Source organism: Mustela nigripes, chromosome 5, assembly GCF_022355385.1.
Source record: "Mustela nigripes isolate SB6536 chromosome 5, MUSNIG.SB6536, whole genome shotgun sequence".
NCBI classification, from domain to species: domain Eukaryota; kingdom Metazoa; phylum Chordata; class Mammalia; order Carnivora; family Mustelidae; genus Mustela; species Mustela nigripes.
Window position 1 is genome coordinate 112,941,037 of NC_081561.1, and position 15,294 is coordinate 112,956,330.

General features: G+C 34.3%; 1 protein-coding gene across 6 annotated transcripts in view; it reads right to left on the minus strand.

The window, feature by feature from the left end:
• The window catches only part of EPHA7 (EPH receptor A7), a 169,557-nt gene that overhangs the window by 99,934 nt on the left and 54,329 nt on the right, over nt 1-15,294 (minus strand). For all 6 annotated transcript variants that reach the window (XM_059401077.1, XM_059401076.1, XM_059401075.1 and 3 more), the window contains exons 4-5: nt 8,285-8,440; nt 7,094-7,429 (exon numbers count right to left, since the gene is read on the minus strand). In XM_059401077.1, the coding sequence (XP_059257060.1) occupies nt 7,094-7,429; nt 8,285-8,440 (492 nt within the window). The remainder of the gene's footprint in view (nt 1-7,093; nt 7,430-8,284; nt 8,441-15,294) is intronic.

Sequence of the window (15,294 nt, forward strand, 5' to 3'; positions counted from 1 at the left end):
GACCAAAGAGGTCACTGTTTGTTTACGCTGTGAAGTCTAATGGGAAAAGCAGGTATTTCATAGATAATATGTCACCAGTGTTATAAAAAAATCCACAAGATATTTACTGTAAGACCATATCACAGAAAGATATAATTTTCTACCAAATTTCCATGGTAAGTTCGGGATGTGAAGATACTATGTAGACATCCCGGTCTTTACATGTGAAGTGGTCAGCACATACTAAATACTCAGTAAGTCCTAATTGTCAGTAATCAATGCCAACACAGTGGCCAATTTTATTAAAATAGTATCCAAAAAAAATCTTCCTTTACATATATGTTTTAATTACTGATAGCCACTAAAGAAAAACTGGTAATGTATCTATATGTTTATTTTTAAATTAATGGTGTCACAAATACTTAAACTTTAAAGAATTAAATTTCACTAAGAGAGTCTAAGACTCTTACTTGCTAAACAAAACTATATGTATAAATTTCTAAAATATCATGCCCTAAGGCATGAATTAGCATGACTGTATCCTGTTCTGCCTTTCAGATACATCAGGCTTATAAAATAACTAGAAACATGACAGAAATGTGTGTTTTGAATGGCTTACTGTTAAAGGAATTTTACTCAGTTGATTTTTCTGCTGTAGCATACATGTGTGTTTATGTACATATGTTTTAATAAAACTAATACTATTTCTGCAAAATGTTTTTTTGCTGGAAGTTGGTGGAGGATTTTTTTTCACATTAATCTTATTTCACTTTATGGAAATTGCTGGGTTTCTTATTAATCAATATAATCAGTAAATGCTCTCAAACAAGAAAATGTATTTTCTTAACATCATGTTCCCTTAAAATATAAATCAAGCTTATAAATTCCAAAGAAATATCAAAATTTATAAGCTTAAATAGGAATAATGTATTTTAGTTACAGGACACATAACTTGATGGCCTACCATTTTAAATCACTGAGATGAGATGATCTGAGTTAATTTATGAGAAAAATAGTCACAGTTGAGTCACACTAATAAATGTGAGTGAAGTTATTTCTGACTAATACAGGAAATGACTTTTGTTATTATTTCCTTTTTGTATAAATTTGTTTATGTATAATATTTTATCATATAACTCAATCATTATATTTCATTTGGAACATTATAAACATTACAAATCTAGATAGAAAGAACGGAGAAGCAAATGTTAATTTGGACGGAGAAATAAGGTCTCGACATTGTAAAACATAAGAGAAATTAGTCAAATTAAGATATGCAGGGGTACTTTTGAAGTTTCTCATAAAAGGGCAATAAAATCATAGCCAACAGGCAAATGCTACAGTAAACAACATTCTGTCCAAGATATTTTATTTGTTATTAATATCCTCCAGAAATAACTCTTCTTAGTAGTTCCCTTTTTCATTGAGGAGGAATTTATCACCAGACCATTGAATCAATCATCAAATTCCCATGTAAAGGACAGTAGAGCGAAAATCTTAAAAGACAGCAGTCCATGATAAGATTACACAACACTGAATAATTGTAGGTAAGCAGTGTATTTTACTGCAATAATCTGGGATGCTGTGCCATCACATTCTCCTCAGTGAAGGACTAAAGAATTTATTTGCCCAGATGCCAAGATGGCTGCTAAAAAAGCAGACCTCTGTTCCCTGCCCCACTTCAGAATTTCCTTGTCTAAAAAATGACACCTTGCTCCTTCCTAGATTCTTTCTTGCAACCGAGTCTGGACAACACAGAGGTATGAAAGCCTCACACTCTTTCTTCAGCTCTGGGCAATATGGAGGTCCCTTACAGGTGGAGAGTTCCCCATGGAGTTGGCTAAGGATTCCAAGGAGACTGCACCAGAGCTCAGCTTCCCCTTTGCTCCAGTCTTGCCCCCTTCCTTTCTCTTCCTGTGGCACTGATCCCAAGTGCATGTCCAAATACTCATCTAAATATCTGCTTCCTGAAGAGCTCAACTTGGGAAATCACGTCTTCTTTCAAGTGGTTATAGTTTTCATCTTTAATTCCTACCCAATGCTTTCTAGAGAATTCTAAGAATTATCAATCCCATTAAAATTATAGTATTTGTACACGTTTTATTCAATTATAAATTACTTCAAATTCCAATCAATAATGCAATGCACAATGTATAGTTTGCATTGTATTAAAATTTCCCATTTTACTATGGGCATTAAGAAGGCTCTTAGAGGTCTTCTGTCCAAAACCTCTTCTTTACTTAGGAGGGCTACATGAATTCAAATAAGTTAAATATTCAATTTTGACACTCTTTCTTTTTTAAGATTTTACTTACTTATTTGACAGAGTGAGAGAAAGAGCACAAGCAGACAGAGCAGTAGGCAGAGGGGAGAGGGAGAAGCAAGCTCTCCACGGAGAAGAGAGCCCGACATGGGGATTGATCCCAGGACTCTAGGGCTGTGACCTGAGCCGAAGGCATTCCCCCAACCCACTGAACCACCCAGGTACCCCTTTACACTCTTTTCGTGTTCATTTTACATTTGAAAAATACCGAGAGCATAGTGAGTGTTCAGTAACTACTCACTCTATTATTTCTACTATTATAATTGTTGTAGTACTATAACACACTCTTCTATTCTAATAAATGTAACTGGTATTAAGCTAAAAGCTCAATTTCTATAATATGAGGAGTCAAGTAGCATGATACCATTTCAGAAGAAAATTCAAGTTCAAAGAGCTGAAATAACTTATCTAAAATTAAGTAATTATGTCATCGAATATCAAATCCTTTGCCTTTTCCATTCATGTCTCAATGTTTCCACTCTTGTAAAATCATTTAACTTTTCCTGTGTATGACTAGTTTCCTCATTGGAATTAATTGCACAACATTCATTTCAGCTTGATTATAGAAAGAACTGTGTTATACGAGAAAGGCACAGATGAACATAACATACTCACTGACCTGAAGAATAATTGCTGAGTCATTTAAATTTCTTTGGGGTAAGACCACATATTTTGATTCTGTATGCTTTAAAAATGACCTGAATTTTTTGAGAGATCCCACAGTGAACAGAGGTATTGTAAAGAGACAATAATTTTAGGGTAACCTGTTTTTATGAACTTTCATACTTCTGCAGATCATTTTTGTGTTAATGCACTTAATCTGGAGAAGGAATGTAGTGGCACTTACAATGTCTTAATGAGTGAGCTCCTCTTGAGGGTGTACAATATGATTCCCTTGTTCTCCTGGCAAAATCAAATCTAATCAAATCTCATGTTCAACACTAACGGGTATCTTTTCTGTGAGGACCTCCCTTTTCCCACAGATAGAATGGATCATTCCTTCTTGGGGTTTCTGTATTTTGTTCCTGAAAGTCTACAACATGCCTCACCTTATATTCAAGTGCTCTGTCATATTAGATGTGTAAATAAATTTATCTGCTACAGTATGGGCTCTTCATTAGGGTAGGTACAAACTTTTACCTGCCTTGAGGATAGGAACATTGTCTTCAACAGTGTTTGATACACACTACTCAGTACAGTTGGCTGGGTTAATATTATAATTGTTATATATTAAATTGTTATAATTGTTAATATATAAATTGTTATTAATAACATTTAAATAATCAGCTTTTAAGAACACTTACGTGATTCTTTTTTTTTTTTTTTCACTTACGTGATTCTTAAGATCATTTTTGTTCAAGATAACCTTCCAATGTAAAGGAAAGTTAGGATCATAATGTCATAAATTAAATGCATGTGCTTTCCTCCTCACTTATATATTTTTAAAGTACCTCTGACATACATATGTTTGACATGTGTGACTTCGCCCTTAATAGGTCAAATCATTCCTAACAAAATAAAACAACAATGAAAAGTGTGTGTGTGTATATATATATATATATATATATATATATATATATATATATCAGCCAGTTTATGTAGATCATATGTTCCTGACAAATACAAAAATTATTGAAATATGAATATCACATATTATTCTCTGTACACTTTTCATCTTAAAGATGATTATTGGTTTAAAGTAGAATCTCAGTATTAAGATAACTTGTGACTAGATTACAGTCATATTTTGCACAGGCAAAACAAAATTAAACTCCTCCCCCTCTTAAGATTATAAAACTAATTGCCAATTCCAAGTCCCCATTAATGTCTCCCCCCCACACACACTGGGAAAGATTAAGATTTTACTCTGTTTTGCCTTGACAGGTTCACAGCTAGTTATATAAAGAGAGGATTAATTCAGCATTCATTTTGCTACTGGCCACAGTAATATTTTTATGACACTAAAGAGTTTTTAAGTTTTTTCCAATATCTATCATCCAACATTTTATCTCCATTTTAGTCACGTAGAACTCCAGTGATCTAGTGAAAAGCACATAGCTCCTAACCAGCAGGGTTGGGGCTGGAGCATAGGTCCTTTAACACAAAAACCTTATGCTTACCCCGAACAAAGCATAAGGGGTAGTCAGTGTACTTCCATTTCCACAAGCACTGGTGGGGAAGGGGTGTTGTGTTCCAAACTGCAAAGCTAACAGAAAAGATACAAAGTGTATACACTACTTTTCAAACACTGGCTGATTATTTTCCATCTTCACTCTATTCTTATCCAGACACAGGGCAGATTCTCCTAATAAATCTCCTTATAGTAGGCATCGATAGATTGCTGATGAGGGGAATAACTGACCAGAGATCCTGATTTCAACTCATCGTTGAAATGACTGTAGCATAAACTAGGTGGGAGGTGATGCTGTTTAGTTAATAGAGAAGGAGAATTTCAAGGACCACTGCCGATTTCCATAGATAGTAATGAACACAGGCAAAATTTCAAAGCATTCCTCCTTTAGAAAGAACAAAAATACAGGTGGCGGGAAGCAGCGGGAAGTGGGTATGGTATACAAATTCAATAGAATAGTCACTTATATATTCTAAATTTCCTCCATTAAATAAAATAAAGGAAAACTTCTGCCCCGCATTGGGGTTCCCTGATCAGCAGGGAGTCTGTTTCTCCCTCTGCCTCTCTGCACTGTCCCACACCCACCACTGCTCTCCCTTGAACTTGCACCCGTGTTCTCTCTCAAATAAATAAATAAAATCTTAAATAATAAAAAATAAGAAAACTTCTATAAACTTCTTTAATTACCACAGATTCCTGTCTTATTTAGATGCATTTCTTTCTGAAAGTAAAAATTAAAAAAAACTAACTCAAAATTCATGGGGTTTTAGCATTTGAGATGCAATAGAGACTAAGCAGTTCTGAATCAGTATTTTAGTATAAAAATATAAACATTGTTTCTTAACTTGCTTATATTTATTCTTCTTAAAATTTTTAAAATCTTTATTGAGGTATATTTACATGCCAAATTTACTCATTTTAAGTGTATAATTCAATATTTTCTTTATTATAGGAGCAAAAAGTATGGAAAAAACAAAAATAAAAACAAAAAAAAAACAAAAACCAAAACAAAAACTAAAACAAACAGATCCCCAAAGCAGTCTGTTTGGTGAACTCTATTTGTGGCATCAGTTCAGCAACTTTGGGTCATTTAAAAATAAATACAAATGTCCCTTCCATACTTGATATCACAGGGATAAAATAACAATGCTAGCGCAGTAGACCTAAGAGTTTCTACTAACAGCGATAGTGTCACAATCATGATCCTAAAATGTTTTGAACTCACTCACTGTAAAGTTAATGGTGACAAATTTCAATATAAAGCAACACAAGCAAATAAATCTGACCAAATGATTTGAAGAGAACAGTAAATAGGGTCAAGGCAAATACAAGGAATCAAACCAAATAAGTTCAACTAGTTATTTCTTTTGTCCAATTTTTGAAAATTCAACATTTTCTAAGTTGCTTTTCCTCCAGACTTCTGCTTTTACACAAGAGATCTGATTTGCAATTGGCTTTCAAATAAACATCAAAATGAAAACTTTAGAATAAGAGCCCACTAATCTTTTCAAAAAGGTAAGCATGAGACCAAATGCATGGATTTCATTCTGCAGATAAAATTTAATAGGTAACATTTTGTTAAAATTCAAATGGAAGTGAAGAATAGATTATTTTATGTCCAGAAATTTGGGATAATACTGGTTTCTGACAGACAATCAAAGATCAAGAAGACTTTGCTATAAGCTTATTATGATGCTCACACAACTCAGTACTCCAGGGCAGGTCCTATTTCATTAATGATGATGACATGGCACTTGGCTACATCTACTACATAGCATCTTCTTTCAGCAGCAAGACGTTGAGAAAGCCCTCAATTTCTGAAACTTCTTTCAGTAGTAAGATTTTCTGAAGATCTAGATTGTCTCCAATTTCTGAAACTTCCTTTCCAATTTGTATTTCCCAAAACATACCACAACAAAGAATGACTGAGCAGGGCACCTCGCATGCCAAGAAAAAAGTAAATGAAAACTGCTTTGACGCTAAGTTACGAGTTCACAATCATCATGGCTATTATTGCTTAATTCTATTTATTTTGAAATCCTCATGAGACCTCCCAAGTCTGTGCTCTAATATTATGAACAGTAATGGGATCACCAATCTACTACTGATGAACTTAAAATTCCCTCATGCAAATTTTGACACCAACCTGTTATATGTTACGAATATCCCATTCTATGTGGTAAAATATTGGCTAACAGAAAGTGAGACAGGGCGTTCAACTCTTTCATCATTCTTAATTATCATGGAGATTTTGATCATAAGCGCATACCACACAAAAAAGTAAAACTGCAAGAACCAGCCTACATCTCATTTTGTCCAGAATTTTCACTCCCTTCCTCAAGATCTTTCCGCAGACCTGCTTGTCGTAGAACAGTCTTAACTGCCTTACAATTTATCCCTTTTTAGTTCTCCTGTCAGATCTCTGGAGATGTTAATGAGTCTAGCAATGGTTTAATAGGCAACAGGAGAAATAACAAAGAAAAGTTAAAGGTGTGAATAATCAACAGGCTAGAATAATCTAATCGAGTTCTGTGTAGCCAAGTTAACTAAATGCTAGAATAATCGAGTTCTGTGTAGCCAAGTTAACTAAATGCCCAAGCAAGACACCTCACTTATGTAGTCGCATTATTCACTTAGTGAAGACAAACACAAAAACATACCTGCTTGGCCAGTGGTGATGCTGACAGCCGCGAAGAGCCTCTGGGATCGGCTTAAGTCAGAAACTCCATTTACAGCTTCCACTTCAAAAGTATAGTTGGCATGGGCTAGCAGGTCCATGACAGTGACATAGTTGTCCTCTAATCCAGTCTGCTGCGGCATGTATCCAATGTTACTCCCACAGGGAACACATTCTCCCTGCTCCCAACTGCACCGCTTACACAATATTCTGTAGGTTACATCATTTCTTCCCCCATTGTCTGCAGGAGGACTCCATTCCAAACTCACTGTAGTTTGGTTGATGTTGAAAATGAGGTTCTGTGGTGCAGATGGAGGCCCTGTGGAAACCAACAATAAACAAACAAATAAACAAAAATAGAAAAAAACAAACCCAAGACATGAATGAAAGGATCAGAATGGGCCATTAAGCTAGTGGCTCAATTACCATACAGAAAACTAGTTGAAATGCTTTCTTTTACATAAACATTTCATTACCTTTCCTAGAGAAGCTGCATAAAAGCCTCCTTGAATTCACTTGGCAAGAGGCTTTATTTATTTTCCATTTAATATGTTAAAATGAAAACAGGATAACAACTGTCTTTGTACTTTTGCCACAGTCTTTAGCTATTTTTCTTCCAAGCAATTAAAAAGAACAGTTAATGCACCTAAAAAAAACAGTTGTGCAGTTGTTTAAAAATAGTCTCCCTTTTAACCATATAACAGAGAATACATCTATTCATTCTTAATGTGCTCAAGAATGATTTACAGGAAGTCTGGGATTGGCTTTGGATTTGGGTCGCTCCAACATTCATTAACTGAAGCACCAAGATGTGAGATTTGCTCTATTTAGTGATGGAATGTTAATTTGTAAACCATGACATTTAATCACATTTTGCATCTAAGTAAGACTCAAATAATTCTTACATTTATTTGTGATTCTTATTGGATGCAAGTGAAAAATATCATTAAGATGCATCTTGATTTTGCAGATGTGAAAGTCTCACTAAAGATGACATAAGATGTATCTATTTTCTATTATTATTTAGCCTTATCAGCACATGAAAAAATGTAAACATTTACTAATAACGAAGAAGGCACTCACAGATCCGAAGCCTATCTCAACAATGTCACAATAATATAAACGAGTTGAAGGCTTCTGAAAGTCCTTCCCTACTTTACTAATATGAACTTACTTGTGCAGGCAACATACGGCGGATCAGATGGAGCCCTGTAATACCCATCCTCACATTCGCATCTTGAGGAGCCTTCTTTATCAGAAAAACTGTGAGTTGGACAACGAGAGCACTGAAGATCTTGAGAGGAAGATTTGTAGAACCCACGGCCACAGGCTGGGTATGCAAAAGAAAGTGAAAATAGAAACATGAGAGCAAATAGATGTTCTTAATTTCAGTAATATTTAGCAAAGAATAAAATAGGAAATTTAATTTCTGAAAAACAAGCTCTCTATGGTAAAATTTTGTTCCCATGTATGTCAATAACCCAGTTTTATTAATACTGCATTTTAAAGTGAAATAATAAAAATCAAATGATAAGTCAACTTGCACCTATAATTGGCATCAGTTAAAGATCTAGAGCCCAAAACTGAACAGAAACATAACTTAATTGGACAGAAATATAGGATATTTAATTCAGATGAGTTCATTTTCAATATAATTTATATTTGTTGATACAAATTAACATACTTCAAAGTTATGTTCTCTTAATATAATGTGGCAGTAAATTGACTTTATGTGTTTACTTGGTTCATTTTGAAAAATATTAAAATAGTTTTAATTACCTGACTAGAAATATCAATGATACAAAAATTTCATCGGAAAATGGTAGAAATGTATATCCTCCCAAATTTTCAGAAAACGTCAAGATATCATTTCAACCAATTTTAAGTTATAAGGCAGGCTGCATTCCATTAAGTGAAGTTTCCTGTTACTAAAAATAACAAAATCCTATGAAAAGGAGAAACCTATTCCACCAGAAATAAGGAGAACGCCTTCAACTGTAAACAGATGATGACTGTTTCTCCTCTGCAAAGAGAGGTTAACAATAGTCACACTAACCTAGCAACTGCTCTCAGGAATGAATAGACGTGTACAAAGAATGTCTCTATCACCTCCTAGTGAGGCTGCTTTTACTAATTTATATCCTATTTTCTACTAAGTCCAAGCAGTCTTGAACAATTTTTTATCATTGATCATTTTATATATTTATCTTTAATTAAAATTAAGCAAATTAAATTTTCATTATTTCAACAAATTTTTTTAATTAATGGTTTCATACATTTAGTATATTAAATAAGTTTAATTTACCCTTCACTTTATCAAATGAATATATGCTTAGGTTTTAGTGACTTCAAATTTAATAGAAATTAATCATTATCTATAAGGAAAAATTAGTGAATAAAATAAATTCAATTATGACTTTTAACTTATTATATTCACATTTATGTAATGTCCTCAACTCGGGCATCAGGAACATAAGTGCATTTTCATTTTCAAGTGGGATAAACAATTCTATCTTATCAAAATGGTATACTGAGTCTTTCTCTACTTTTGTCCACATGCTCAGTATTTAATACATAATACGATCAATTGAGAGTTCAAAATCATCTTTTGAGCTTCAAGAAATAACGCTATTTCACACAAATGAGACAAGTGTTTTAGATACTTAAAAACTTAAAGGCGTGTTATATTGCAAAAGGTAATTGATAGATATGTAAACAGAACTACAACCATCTCCTTGTAAATATACGATCCACTACTATCTTCAGAAGCCAGTCTGCCTTTATGGCTACCGCAATTCATAGAAGAGGAAGCATTCACAAACATCTTAGGAAAAGAAGCTTAATACAACTTCACATGTAGCAATTACTACAAATTCAAGGCACAGAGAAAATGAGATTGATTGCAAAATAGTATAACAAAAATATAACTCTTTAAAATGTTTCTAGGGGCGCCTGGGTGGCTCAGTGGGTTAGGTTAAAGCCTCTGCTTTCAGCTCAGGTCGTGATCCCAGGGTTATGGGATCGAGCCCCACATCAGGCTCTCTGCTCTGCGGGGAGCCTGCTTCCTCCTCTCTTTCTCTCTCTGCCTGCCTCTCTGCCTATTTGTGATCTCTGTCTGTCAAATAAATAAATAAAATCTTAAAAAAATAAATAAAATAAAATAAAATAAAATGTTTCTAAAGATACGATCTTGCCACATAAAAATGGTTAACTAGTAAAATAAAGGATTTGGCAAGGGTTTCTTTGGATAGAAATTCCTCTCTTTTAAGTATTCACTGTACCTTGCTTTATGTATTGTCTATAATTAAGTGATCACATATGATATCCGTAAGATAGAGAAGATCATGTTTTACTCACAACCTGCACTTTGATAACATTAAGGACCAGAGAATTTAAAAAGAAAAAGAAAGAGCCAGTTAGAAGAGACATGTGCTGACCATCTTTAATGACCCGTGTGTTAGTTTTTACAAGGAGTGGAGGCTAGGGAGCAGGGAAATGGGAAGCACAATGGTAACGTAATTTACCATCTACTAGGGAAAGCTTCCAGAATTAGTAGGCAGCACACTACCTAGTGGAATCCCGCAGAATCCTCATTCTCCCATTGCAAATAAAAGCTTCTAATAAAGGCGTAGTTTATTTTTCTTACAAATAAGGAGGGACATTTCTTGCTCAACTTGCATGGTTTCTAGAATATATATGGATCCTAATGTGGAGAAATTTAAAATCCTTATCACTCAACTTTCAAAGTTACATTAAATTCCGTTGCCACTTTAACAGATGGGAAAGCAGATTTGAAGCAAAAGTAACCTGAGTTCTTCAAATAATTGTTTGTCTAGGTTAAAACTGGATTTAGAACACAGGACTGCTGATACTCAACCATATGCTATCCACCAGCCTTGACTGCTCAATGAGCCAAAGTCTGGCACTTATTCACTGGGTCTCCAGGGCTCTAGTTACCCTAAAAATTAATTTTTGATGGGTCCTTGTTGTCTTTCATTATACCCTTTTACTAATTTAAAGCTATTATTTTAATTTAGAAAGCTATGAAATAATAGCCTAACACACCTCATAGAAGAGATACTAAATAGGTATTCTCAATTGCACTGTGAATTTTGGCATCGAAGATGCCTGAAAAATTGTGGCCTACATGCATGGGTATCATTAAATAGATAATGATAGAGGCAGTACCGGAAAAATGTGGTCATCAAAGTCTTAACATTTTTTCTTTGAAGTAATATTCTGTTTCAGTTCAGTTAATATTGAAAATAATAAGTTGTGACAAGACAGTTTTCACCTAATCTCTAGGAAGACTATTAATTTAGAGTTATTAAAAATAAGTACAAAATCTTTGGAGCAATGGTGTTAAGAGCAAAGCCAAGAACATGCAAAGGCATAAGCTGTATCTCTTAGGATAATAGTGAGCAACTGGGTGGTAAAAAAGTTTGGGGAGGAAGTTAACAGATGCTCTTAAAATTACAATTTTAGATGAGATATCTATACAAAATAGCTTGAGTAAAATACTCAATGCAAGAAATGGGGGGAAGTGGCACCCCACAATCAGCCACATAGGGAAGAACAAGGGGACCCCTGCAAAGGCTCCCGAAAAGGCTATGTGGAAATCAAGGCAGTCTCTCCTCTCTATAAATGTAGCTGGCTTTCCAAAAATTACTAGTACAAAAGTTTTTAGAGGTAAATGTCTTCTGAAACCTCAAGGATACATTCCCTTTATACACAGCTATGAAGTATGCAAGAATAACTTGCTAGATATTGTCCAAATGTGGCTTTGAAACTTTTCTTTCTTCGCTTTGTTTCTCAATTTGTTCAATAGCATTTGAACTCTCAGGGTAAACTTTAATTCATATAATATGAGTGCTATGGTAAAGTTAGTTACAACAAGAAACATACAATTTTAATTTCCTGCCTCTTGATGTTTTTGCTTTTTTAAATTAAAGATTATTTTTAGGTAATGTTCACTAGACTGATGAAGACTGGGAATATGTATAAAATTTGTGTTCCATATTTAATTATTTTTGTAAAAATAATCTTTCACCTATTATTTGAGTAATAGTATTTTTTCAGTGTTACCATGAAGACCTGGATTGATTCTTTTGATTGCTGTTGTTGTTGTTGTTTTTGTTTTTGGTCCTTTGGGGCCCTAATGAATAAAATAATGTAAGTTCATTACCCCAGAGCTGAGAACCATAATCTTGTCAGATTTCATACACCAAGCAAGTTTTCACTTAGTCCATTCTAATGAAAAGCCATCAAAGAAAAAGGGAATCTAAGAAGCAAGTGAAACTTGTTTACCATGCACTAAAAATACAGTGCAATACATCCACTAAATTATGGTACAATACACTCTACTACAAGACCTGTTATACTATTTACTGTGATGAAATAAATATAATCTATTATGCTCAATTTCATCTATATTTCAATAAGAATAGCGCCCTTATGTAACTACATTTGTTCAAATAATGTTTGAGATTTCAATTCTTTTAAAAAAGAACACAAAAGGCAATAGGGTTTCCCATTTATAAAAGAATTACTTAAAAGTAATAATACTGCAACAAATTTGGAACATGAGGACATTTAAATACATGAGAGTTGTTACTAAAGTCTTGTATTCTGATTTCGCAGCTAAACTCTCCTCACAATCAGATTCCGAACTTGCGTTCAACGGATGTCAAGTGTTTAAGCAACAGGGGGCCAGGACTTTGAGCATATACTTGCGTGATGCACACAGTCTGTGGAACAATCAGCGTACTGGTAGAACAAATCTGTGCTCAACACAGATCAACAATTCTAAAGGTCATCCTAGAAGCCGTAGACAAATTTCTGGGTAGGTTAAGCAATTAGGTGAAATGGAATATCTCTTCCTTCTGAATGAGTACGCAGATACTCAGACTCTTTGGTTCTTTAGGTTTATGACCTTTAAGGGTAACCTTGTGTGTGTGTGGGGGGGGGTAGATATCCTATTGGTTATATTTCTAAAGACCCTTTCCCATAAACTGGTTATCCCAGAAAATCCACATACTTGTAGAGTTATTCTCTAGAAGAAGATTCTTCTGGTCCTTAATGGACTCTTTGGAAATCTTAAACTCGACTTCTAATCTCAGACACAACTGACAGCAACGGGGACTTTCAGGCACTGATGATCTATATCTTGGTCACCTGTCCTCCATGACTGCACATTAGGGATGCTTTGAAAAAACCCTAATGACTTGGCCTTATCAAAATAATTGAATCATTACTAGGGTCTGGACTTTTCTGTATTTTAAAAGCTTTCCATGTTTAGAACCATCTTCCAGCAAGTCCCAGGATGCTCCAACTATCAAAATTTTCTCCAACTATCAAAATTTCTAAACAATGCATGACAAGATATCTTCACCATAAAATTGATGAGGGAGGAAAAATAAGATACTATTAAGAAATCTAATAAAACAGAATTTTAGGAAAAGTAAAAGGAAGAATGAAAATTCATTAATAAGCCAATCAAAAATAGGCATAGAATGTGAATAGATAGTTCTATATGGAAGACATACAACAGCCAATGAAAACACACAAAAATGATCAACATGATTTTCCAGCACAGAAATAGAAATCAAAACCATAACGAGATACTACCTATACCCAGTAGGATGGTTATAAGAGAAAAAAAAAAGGGGGGGTTAGCTAAAACAAGTGTTAGCAAGAACATGGAAGAGTTAGAAGCCTCATACCTTGCTGTTAGGGATGTAAAATTGTACAGCCACTTAAACAAAAACTGGCAATTTCTAAAGAAGTTAAAAGTGCTTAGCTACCAGATTAGCCAACAATTCCACTCCTATGTATATACCCAAGAGAAATAAAAATGTGTATCGACACAAAAACTTACACATAAATGTTCTCAGTGAAATTATTCATAATAGCCCCAAAAGGAGAAACCCAGATGTGAGTCAACTAATGAATAAACACAATAGCATATTATTCAGTGATCAAACATGGATGGATGAACCTTGAAAACATGAGGCTACGTGAAAGAATACAATCACAAAAACATTTCCCTTATATGAAATGCCCAGAATAGATAAACCTATAGAGACAAAGCATAGATTAGCGGCTTTGAGGAGCTGAGGCAGTGAGGGGAAATGGAGAGTGACTATTAATGGGTGTAAGGTTTCTTTTTGAGGTGACGGAAATGCTCTAAATGTGATTTATAATGACGGTCATACAACTCATGTCTATACTGAAAAACCACTGAATTGTTCACTTTAATGGATGAATTGTACAGTATGTGAATTATCAGTAAAGCTGATATATACAATGAAATCCAGGGGCGCCTGGGTGGCTCAGTGGGTTAAAGCCTCTGCCTTCGGCTCAGGTCATGATCCCAGGGTCCTGGGATAGAGCCTCACATCGGGCTCTCTGCTCAGCAGGGAGCCTGCTTCCTCCTCTCTCTCTCTGCCTGTCTCTCTGCCTACTTGTAACCTCTGTCTTTCAAATAAATAAATAAATACATCTTAAAAAAAAAAAAAGAAATACATTAATAATATAACTTCAAATTGAACATATGAGTAAGCAAACATTAAGAAAAAATGCCAAATTACATCTGTTGATAGTGTGCTAGTTTGTCTTTCTAACACTTACACTCTATATTCATCTATTTTTATAAAGCCATAGTTAGGAGGCATCTGGGTGACTTAGTTGGTTAAGTGCCTGACTCTTGATTGGAGCTAAAGTCATGATCTCAGGGGTCATGAGATCAAGCCCTACAAGAGGGCTCCATGCTCAGTGGGGAATCTGCTTCTCTCCCTCTCCTGCGTCTTCCCCACTTGCAGGCTTTCACCTTCTCTCTTTCTCTCTCTCTTCCCAAATAAATAAATAAATTTTAAGAAAAAATTAAAGCTGTAGTGAGGCATAACAAATTAAATATGAATTATAAAAATATTAGAAAATTTTAAACCTATAATCCAGGTTATAATCTATAATCAATATATTTGTTTACCCATGTGTTAATTTTAGTTTCATAAATAACAATTTTTCTTTTATCTGAAGAGTAGCAATTTTATTTGAACAATTTTTTAACAATAGAAAAAGAGTCTTATCAAAATCACACTTATAATTAGGAGAGATTTTTAATTATACAGAGTTAGTTTTATGTGAATATCTGAATAGACCTTAAAAATTATTTTGATTTACCCT